Below are 10,545 nucleotides of genomic sequence, written 5' to 3' on the forward strand. Positions count from 1 at the left end.
CTGTTTTGGTGGCACGAGGGGGACCTACACAATATTAGGCAGGTGGATTAAATGTTGTGGCTGATCGGTGTATATTAGTGATGACACATAAAAGCATGAATATAATTTGATGAATTCCTTTCATTGTTAAAACTCAATTTCTGTGTGTCTCCAATTGCACGTTTGACAAAACAACATTTTTGGACTGTCTTTTCTCTTGCTTGATAATGCAGATTTTATTAAAATTGACAGTTTGTTATCTTTCATACCTCTGCTTCCAGGTATCTGGGTATTTGTGTCAAAGAGGACAAGCTGTACCCAATTCTGGAGGTTAGCTCCATCTTTTCAGCATCTGAATAATCAATACATAGATGTGCAAGACAATAATAAAAGTAGTGTTTGTTTGACTGTTCTTTTTTTAGTGTATGCATTTCATATTATTTAAATAAATACATAGATTTGATGGTCAATAATAAAAGTAAAAAATGTTGTTTCTTTCCCTCCCTGGCTGTGTCTCACTGGACAGTATGTTAGTGGAGGATGCTTAGAGGAGATGTTGGCCAAGAAAGATGTGCCTTTGTGTTGGCGAGAGAAAGTAGACCTGGCCTCTGACATCACAAGAGGGATGATTTATTTGCACTTCAAAAACATCTACCACAGAGATCTCAACTCTAAGGTACAGCAAGACTACACATTTCAGTCACACTCATCTTTAGCTTTGAAAAGTGTGCCATGACAGTGCTCTTATACTGTAGTGTAAGTTTTATGCTGAGTCAGAGAACAAATACATGACAAAGGGATGAAACCTTGCAAGGGAGTAGAGGGAAAACACAAACATTTCTGAAAGTGACGCTTCATCATGCAACCTTCAGTTTTGTATAGGGCTGCACAATTAATTGAAAAAATAATAGATTACAATTATGTCTGCCGCAATTAACTTATCATGAAAACGTCTAGGTTACCATTGTCGCTACCCTCGCGGTGCTGTCTGAACGGATCAAGATTTGCTTGCCCGAATTAGAGGGAGGAACCTCCATAGGGCAAGAAATATAGCCAGCAACTGCATTGGCAGTTGATGTGCCAATGCAGCGGGGGCCCTTTCCAGGAGGTCTGTCCAGGGTTTGAAAGTCTGGCGGCAGGCGGAGGTGATGAACACACGGTGCGTGCCGCGGCACCATGCCCATCTCGAGTCTGGAGCCAGTGCTGAAGCGGTCTCATATGCATCAACCCCAGCAGCGCGACCACTGTGGAGGATGCCATATGCCCCAGGAGCCTCTGGAAATGTTTTAGAGGAACCGCCGTGCTTGGCTTGAATAAGGGGAGGCATTTCAGCACTGACTGCACACACTCGTTGGTGAAGCGCGCTATCATTGAGACTGAGTCTAACTCCATGATGAGAAAAGAGATGCTCTGAACTGTGACGAGCTTGCTTTTTTCCCAGTTGACCTGAAGCCCTAGGCGGCTGAGGTTCCTGAGTACCTGGTCAACAGAACTCTCGGGAGTGGGCCTGTGCTAGTGATGATGTGAGAGATGGCCTCCGTCTGTTTCTTCACCGCTGAGAACTGCTGTGTGAAGTCCTCAACGGTGGCCGAAGAGGCCGAACTAGGAAATGGGGCATTGAGGAAGCTTGCCTTGTCCACATCCCACATCTCAACCAGGATCAGCCAAAGACCCCAGGAACTCAGACCCAAGGAACCAGTCATCCAGCCATGAAGGCTGTGGGGAGGACGGAGGGTTCCAGTCCGACTCCATGCTGACAGCAGCCCAGACAAGCATGTCGGTCACCTGGACATCAGCCTAAGATGGAGTCAGATGCCGGAACACTCTCCAATGCAGCGGTGAGCTCATCATCCAGCTCGGGGGGCTCAACCCTGAGCCCGGGCGGAAGTCAACGAGCGTGTCAGGGGGCGGATGGTTCGTGGGGATGTACCCGGCGAAACCAAGCCTGCTGCCATCCCCAAATCGCCTCCATCGCCAGCCGGGTTATCCTCAATCCCGTGGGAAGAAGGAGCGACGCGGTGGGCAGCTGGAGTGGCATTCTTTTTAGGAAGGAAAGCTGTGACCGCAACGTTGTCATGGTACGGTTCTTGCAGTGAGAACACGAACCATCCACAAATGCTGCCTTGGTGTGATCACGGCCCAGACACACGAGGCAACGTCTGTGACCATCAGGAGTGGAGAGAACTCGACCGCATCCAAGAACTACACAGGAGAGAAAGGGCATCTTTATAAAGACATGTCCTGAAAAGGACGTTTAACGCGGCTGTGTATTGCTCTTTTAGAGTAATAAACTCTTTTAGTGAAAATATTATCTTTTTACAAGCGCTGTCGAAGAGCCCAAGGGCAAAGCTGAACTGCTGTGCAGAGAAGAAAGCCGCTGACATGCGCCATAGATCCAACAGCATATGGTCTTGTAGAGATGAAGTGAATAGTCTGTGAATGCAGCTCGCTGATCACACAACCGCTCGGCTCCGAAGGAAAAATCTGAATTGACAAACTCATTTCCCTCCCTTTATACCCGTATGTCCAGGGGCGGGACATGCTAATTCTGTCCTCATTGGCCTTTTCTCAAGTTCAGAGATTCGCAAGGCTCTCAAGAGAGACCCCTAGTGTCACTTCTTCAACACAACGTCGAAGTGAGCAACAGAAGGGGAACTGACATTTTATTACAACATTCCATTAAAGTCTACTACTGTTGCGTCAAAGGTTTTTATTTAGGTTTTTACAGTGATTGATTTGATTTTAACCAATCGATGTTCGATGAGCAATGAAATGGCCATGGCAATGAGAGATGCTTAAATTAGTCTAGTCCTATCAGTAATGGCAACCTTAAGTTAATGTGCAGGTTTTAAAAAGTCTGATGCCAATTGTGGTAGCACGCAAAATTAATGCTGAAAAACGTGACCTGACACTCAAAAAGAAGCTTATGAACAAACGCAAAAAGAATAGTCAGTATTCCGAATTATTTTGGATTCTTTACATGCCGCACGGATCTCTCAATGTAGACTGTAAATACACTGCAAAAGAGCAACATGGAAAAATTATGATTTTTTGTCATAATCCTGCAACCCTATATTGTGCTATAATGTACTCTGGCATCTGTTGACCAATTAGTATTTTAGACAGGCGGATCAGGCTTTTGGAAATCCAATTCAGATTATTCCCATTTAAACATACAAATCTTATGCATTTCTATTTGTCAAACACTCATAGCTTTCTGTAGTGTGTAGGTGCCCCTTCTATGGAGATTCTCTGAGAAATCATCAGATCTCAGAGAAGCCAGTTCTTTGTGAGGGTAATAAACTTTCCAACTCTCCCTCTCTCATTCTCACATACACAATTAACTCTTCCCATGTCATTTAAAAATGTGAAATACACAAACGGCTTATAGGCTTGTGAAATACACTTAACAGCTTTACCCCCAGCCTTCCCCTTTTTTGTGTTTACTCTGGCCTTGTCTCTGTGCCCCAGCCCATTTGTCAGCCATTCAGAGATTAACAACGAGCAAACAATTTTACCAACCAAACAATTAACATGCACATCTGTGACATCTAGCATATCAGTCAGTGTGACCATTTATTGGGTCTCACTGCTCTGAAAGTAATGCTGTGGAAAACATTTGTAGTGTAGAAGCTATTAAAGGGGCCATGACATGAAGAATTAAAATTTTGCTGATCTTTAGACATACTATGAAAACATACTGTAAGTTTCAGAACTTAAAACCACCTCCTCACTGCAAAAAGAGAATTTGTTGAAAACAAGCTGACAAATTGACACGTTCACAACTTCCTCCACATTTTGATGTTACACTTTGGTTGACAATTGTATCTGACCGCCTCCACAACAACACATCAGCCCCTACTTTACCTTATCACTTTCGTAGTCTGCCTGGTAGTGGTGAACAGTGAGATGCAAGTAGAGAGAGCAGGTCAGTCAAGAGCTGAGAGCCCATCAGAACTTTGTGATTGTTTAAGTTTTAAAGGAGAAGCAGCACCAAAACTAGAATTGGTCAGAATAAGGGTGGAAAATTATCATCTTTTACAAATATGCGACTGTTTTTGTGCAAAGAACTTTACTAGTATTATAAGTGAACATCAAGGAGCATATCAAAATAATTAAAATAAATATGCATGTTATGACCCCTTTAAAGTTGAATGTGCTTCCCTAAAGCTGGTGTTTAAAAGATTATAAAATTAATTATTTTGGAACATTAAATTAACATTTAATATTATAGAGGATGAAAGAATTAAATAATATTTCAGTTTGAAAAAGTTCAAGATGAGCGTTTTTCCATGAAAACATCATGGCACTTTTCTACAAGATCAAAAACATCCTTATGAAACTCCTGAAAATTTCTGACCATGCATTAAACACTATGAAATGTCAGATAATGTAATATTCTTATGGGGGTACAAAAGTCTCAGCCCACATTGATAATGCTACTATTTTGCATACTTCTAATTTTATACAGTTTTTTTCCCCATTACAAATTATATTATCAGAGAGGTTGAAAAATTTACATAAATTTTAGAATTTCATATTATTTGTTTTAATGACAGCATGCATTTAAGCAGGCATGGATTTATAATGTGGACACTTGAACCCTCTTTATGTACATATAAAGTGTGTAATGGACACGTGTAATCATTAAGACATTTAAAAAACTGTTTGTCTACAACAGCAGCTGTTCTTAATCGGTGGAACTTTACTAAGGAGTGCAAAATTATTAGAAAATAGAAAATAAAACAAGTCTCTGAACTTTGTCTCTATTTACTTTTGTGTTGAATCAAAAAACCTCAGTTCTTATCCAAACCCACCCATTATCTGCACAGCCAGAGGCTGTTGCAAATTTTGGCATATGCATGAGTTACTGGTCTAAATTTGGAGGCTTCTTGACTCAGGGCTTGGAGTTTTTTTTATCCTGTAATCATAGGTCACATTTTTTTTGGGCTTGGATGCTGAGCTGTGGTGTAGATTCTAATATAAATCAGATGCAGAACCCACTGTTTTCATCCATCAACACTTTCTCCAAAAGTCCCACTGGCCACAACGTCTGGGTTGTACCTGGCATCCCTTTACTTCAGTCAGCCTCAATGTCTCCTTATTTGCCTTGCCTCTAAATTAACAGGTCTTTTTTTTAAATACAGCCATGATAATTTTCAGAACTGATTTTCAGAGTAAATGATGTGTGTCTAGCCATGACACATCAAAAGTCTGGCATAGCATTGCATATCAGTACCCCAAATGTGTTTGAGATGGAGGAGAGGAATTGTTGGCGGTGTAGGCCCTTTGGCAAAGTACAGGGTCAACTGAATAATTCATTAAACTGACATGTTGATGATTTGAAATTTCATTAATTTGAGCATAGAAGACAGGGCCGGCGCTACCTATAGGCGAACTAGGCAGTTGCCTAGGGCCTCGGCCTTGGAGGTGGGGCCTCCAAAATATACACATGCTTATCCACCAATCAAGAGCAGCAAAATACTATGCTGTTTGTCCATTGGATATAACAATTGTCATTCACATGTAGTTAAACCAATTAATATCACCGTTTACATGCGAGTCACTCCCAACCTCTGAATTTATGAATGAAGAGATTGTAGATGAATAAAATCCAACTTTTCTGCAAATTTATCTGATGGCGCCGAAGCGAACTCATCCTTCAGGGGCTGCTAAGGGTAAGGCTAAGCAGGCACGCAAAGAAAGTGCAGCTCGTGATTCAGGTATCATCTATTTTTGAGTGATTGTAATGTATTGTAAAAAATAAACTGATTCTAACGATCAGCGTCATTTTGAGATAGATCATTTGACGGTTATTTCCAGTTCAAAAGAGCGTGAGCACCGTTGATGGACTGAATTCGCTTCTGACACTTTGAATCCGAGCGTATGTAGCTACAATCGATTTCCAGCCCTAGTCACTGACTCTTAAAACACTACAGAAAAAGTCAAGTTTGTCAGTCAAAGAGCAAACGCACTATACTAAAGCATTGTTTATTATGTTTTAAAACAGTCTGTATATCTTCTAAAACGCAGATGTTTAGCCTACATTAACTGCTCTAGTCTATCATAATAGACTATAGACCATAATAGACTTCATTTTTTTCGTTTTCCAATCATAAATACTGTTGCAATATTTATTGAAAATAAGTATGCAATCTTAAGCATATGAATAAGCACACAATTACAGTTGACGAAATTAACTTGTCTTTTCACTTCCACTAGCAGCTGATTTGTGTATCATAAGGTATTTCTCTACAATACATACCTAATATGACTATATTTAGTCTATCAAAAACAAAACTGTCCATTATCCCAAATAGTGGGTTAGTGTGTCACCATAAATAAATTACTGAACAAATTACTGCAAAAAAACATCCTGACTGCTAAAAAAAAAAAGAAAAAAGATGACTTTTCAGATTTTTTTTTTTTTTTTTGTTTACGTTAATTAAAGTTACATTAATATGCACATTTAAGTAAAAATATAAAAATACTGATAACAGGTTTTGTATAAATAAAATGGTTAGGAATCATATTTGTTTTCAAGTCTTTTTTATTAAATGATGTTTTATTAACAAAGTTCGGGAGGAGCACATTCAGATAATCAACGAGATAAGAGGTATATATACTGCAGACTTACCTCTGTTCATTGACAGTTTATCAGCATCCCTCCACCGCCCCCATCTCCTCACTTTGATTTTTAATAATCTCTTATTGGATGTAAACAACACAATCCAAAATACAATGCAATCCAATGTAATACTGTGTAAATCTGGCCAAAATTCAGAGCCTGGAGCCCTCCCCTGGACAGCATGCCAAATACGCATAATCTTTACTCTATTTAATTTGATGTAAGTGTGAACTCGTGAATTCTGAAAGGTGGAGGGGAGGAGGGCATGGCGGGGGGCCTCCAACATACATTTTGCCTAGGGCCTCCAAATGTCTAGAACCGGCCCTGATAGGAGTTCTACCTCTCCGCTGCCAGTCATTGTCTCCAATATAGACTACTGTACATACTGTATCAGCCTGCTTATACTAAAGCACACGGCAGCAGTCGCGTACAGTATCTTAATATGTTTTTTATAAATCATTTATATTTAGATGTCATTTAGCTTACTTTATTTACACAGGATTTGTTTACAAAATCCAGTCAGTCACCATGGTTAAAACCTTTTCTTTTGTGGTTGGCTTACGTTTATTTGGCATCCTTATATTCAATGCCTTAAGTCTCCCATAAATACACTGCCATAAATGGACTTATTTGATTGTTACAAGACAACACGTTCAGATTTTATAAATGAGAAGTTCCGTGACGCTAAACGGTTTTGGAAGACTGTGGGCGAGATGTGAAAAGCTTTATTCTAGTTGTTGCCGCCCCCTTCTGGCCGTTATTATGAATGACACGTTGTTGGAGATCCACTCATACAGGAGCACAATAAAATCATTGTTTAATACTAATGCATATGTGCTTTTGGCATACGTGCCTTTTTAAAAAAAAATTTATCTGACATTCCAGGAATTTCTCAACTGAGGTGGCTTTGATCATGAGAACTATTGTTTTCATGTTTAGCATTGAAAACAAAATAATAGTAGTTTACACAAATAATTTTATAGCGAGATTTAAAGTGACAAATGGATTAAATTTTGGCCTGTTTCTTACACAAAGAAACATATTACATATTTCATCAGAAGGCATGGATTAAACCATTTGAGTAGAATGGAATACTTTTATTCTGCCTTTATGTCCTTTTTGAAAATTGTCTATTCTAAAAAAAAAAAAAAAAAAAATATATATATATATACATTACATTCATAAAATTACATTCATAAAAAAGAGAAAAAAATATTTAATTTATGTAATTAAACCCTTGTTTTTTTTTGTGTCTCTTTTTACACAGAATTGTCTGATAAGGGTGACCGCAAGAGGCAAAGAGGCACTGGTCACTGATTTTGGCTTGGCTAGAGAAGTTGTAGAACTTCCTGCAAAGGACAGGAAGCTTTCACTTGTGGGCTCCGCCTTCTGGATGGCCCCTGAGATGCTCCGTGGGGAACCATATGACCGTAAGGTGATGAATCAAACGTAGCTCTGTCTAGCCAGAGTGACACATACATTTGTGGTGATTCAACTTAATGTTCTGAAGTGTTTTTTTTTCTTTCTTGCTAATTTTGCTTTCATTTTGCTTTGTTAGGTGGATGTGTTCTCATTTGGAATTGTGTTGTGTGAAATTCTGGCTAGGGTCCCAGCCGACCCAGAAATCCTTCCAAGAACTCAGGTTTTTTAAATATCAATATTGATCCTTGTACTCTGAAATATAAAATCTAATTCAATGTCAGAATTTAGTGAGCTTTACTTTTCTCTTGAACTACTGTCCCTGTATGCATATATGGATGTTTATGTTGCAGGACTTTGGCTTAGATGTGTCCGCATTCAGGAAAATGGCCAGTGGGTGTCCTCAGCATCTTTTGGAGCTGGCAGCCAGCTGCTGTCTGGTAAGTTGCTTTTCAACCTCTGAGACTGTGAATGTAACAATGTACATACAGTGGCCCAAAACGTATTTGGACACTTGTTGACACTTTGAGTCTTATGACTTTCTTCCTTCAGTTAAGCACAAGAGGATATTTTAGGCAGAAAAATAGCCTCAGTAACCATTCACTGACTGTGTTCCATATAATAAAAGTAAATGATGACACAGACTTACATTTATACCTAACATCTCCTGTGTTTCATTAAAATTAGTTTTTCTCCCACTTCCAGTTAGAAGCTTTTCGAAGGCCATCTTTCTCAGAGCTCCAGGAGGAATTAGGTGAAATTGCTGAAACTTTGGAGCCTCCTCACACTGATCTCTCCACAGGTTGAGCTGCAGCAAGTCCTCCCATCTGTTCTGCAGTGGACATGAACAGCTGGAGTTCTGTACACAGACAGAGCTTAATGACAAATACAAATGCAGCTGAACTGAACATTTCTTTTAGAGCTGTTTGCATTAAAAGAGCAGATCAACAAAAAGGTCACATAATTTATTATGGACGCTCATCAGGTAATAAGACATACCATCATTACAGTTCAACTCAGCACAGCTGTACATAGTATATAATGTACAGTAATGGTATACAAATAGAAATGTGTTTTCAGGTTTCAGCTACAGTGTTAGCTGTTTGCAGTGTCAACCTTTACAAAGCCACAGACTGTAAGAGACTGTAAACAAATCATTGTTTCTGTTTTTATATTAATACTTTTAAATCTAAAATCACCCTAAATCAGACTTCAATGGCTACTATAACCAATTATATGAAAATAATTAACTTAAATGTCACAAAGTATGTCATTGGTCTAAAGGCTTTGGTAAATGTATACAGTACATAGCCAGTTTTGATTTAAATTGTCTATGAGAAAGTTATTTGTAGGTATTTTGGTGCTAAAGACCTTTTTTCTTTTAAATATAATGAATTTCAGTTGCAAAAGTATCAAAAACATGCAAGATTGTTCCACCAAACAGCTTATCTTAAAACATTTCTTGAAGTCACTGAACATAATATAGTAAGGTGGGGCTGCAATCTAGGCCTTTGCTATAAATTCACTGGGGCCGAGACACATTTTTACCAATGTAGGCTACCATAGAGGTCCACTTCCCATACCACTTGATTCCCCCTCATCACAAGACACATCAATGTAACTGATTGCATAATTTGGCACATTTAAAGGCCATTCAGACAGATCATGTTACTGCATTAGAAAGCTAGATGCTGTTCAATGATGTCTTGAGACGTGCTATTACAATGTTAAATCTACAATGTCTTAAAGACATGATGCTCAATGAGTGAGATGCTGAAAAAACAGCAAGCATCAAAGGCATCTGTCTAGTCATGCATGTTTACATAGAAAATTAAAACACAGAAATGTATGCAATAGCATTCTGTATGAATGGCACGTTGTTGTTTTATTTGTACTTTTTTCTTGTTATTTGTTTTAATTTATTAGTTCAGTAAAAGCTGTTTTTTATTTAAATTTTTTTGTGAATTGCCTCTTAACATTAAAGTTAACATTAACAAAAGCTACATTCAGTGCCTCAAAGAGGATGCTAGTGCTTTCCTCTAGTCTTGGAAATCTCTTGGAGAGAAATATGTCATGCTAACCTCCCTGTCCCTTGAAATCAGGGCTGATCTTTCAGTAGTTTGTAGTGTTTTTGTAATACATATTATATAAAGATGAAGGGAAACTTATTTGAATGGTGTGTATATTTTTCAAATAAAGCATTGGAAAAACCACTAGTCGTTTCATTATGGCAAGTGTTTTTTTGTTTGTTTGTTTTTTTTTGCACAACATTGAGAATTGAGCTGTTCAGATGCACTGGGCTAATTTGTATTCAAATTTTATGCAAACTATTGATAAGATCTCGTATTGCACAGTATCAAAGCAAAGTTGGAGTTCCTTTCCCTGCCTGATAGATAAAAGTATGACAAGAAACTATAGTTTAAACAATCATTATGCGGCAAAAACAATGAGCTTTGCTTGCAGGAGTGGACGGCCAGTTCATGGAAAAAAGAAGAGCTTTGCTTGCTTTTATGTCTAGT

At 38.7% G+C, this 10,545-nt stretch overlaps 1 protein-coding gene across 3 annotated transcripts in view; it reads left to right on the forward strand.

Annotated features, from left to right (window-relative positions):
• The window catches only part of LOC127630164 (dual specificity testis-specific protein kinase 2-like), a 28,218-nt gene extending 17,985 nt beyond the window's left edge, over positions 1–10,233 (forward strand). For all 3 annotated transcript variants that reach the window (XM_052107636.1, XM_052107644.1, XM_052107651.1), the window contains 6 exons: positions 261–309; positions 506–655; positions 7,875–8,042; positions 8,166–8,249; positions 8,380–8,466; positions 8,732–10,233. In XM_052107636.1, the coding sequence (XP_051963596.1) occupies positions 261–309; positions 506–655; positions 7,875–8,042; positions 8,166–8,249; positions 8,380–8,466; positions 8,732–8,833 (640 nt within the window). In that variant the 3' untranslated portion in view covers positions 8,834–10,233. The remainder of the gene's footprint in view (positions 1–260; positions 310–505; positions 656–7,874; positions 8,043–8,165; positions 8,250–8,379; positions 8,467–8,731) is intronic.
• The last annotated feature ends 312 nt before the right edge of the window (positions 10,234–10,545 follow it).

Source organism: Xyrauchen texanus, chromosome 3 (assembly GCF_025860055.1).
Source record: "Xyrauchen texanus isolate HMW12.3.18 chromosome 3, RBS_HiC_50CHRs, whole genome shotgun sequence".
Classification (NCBI taxonomy): Eukaryota; Metazoa; Chordata; class Actinopteri; order Cypriniformes; family Catostomidae; genus Xyrauchen; species Xyrauchen texanus.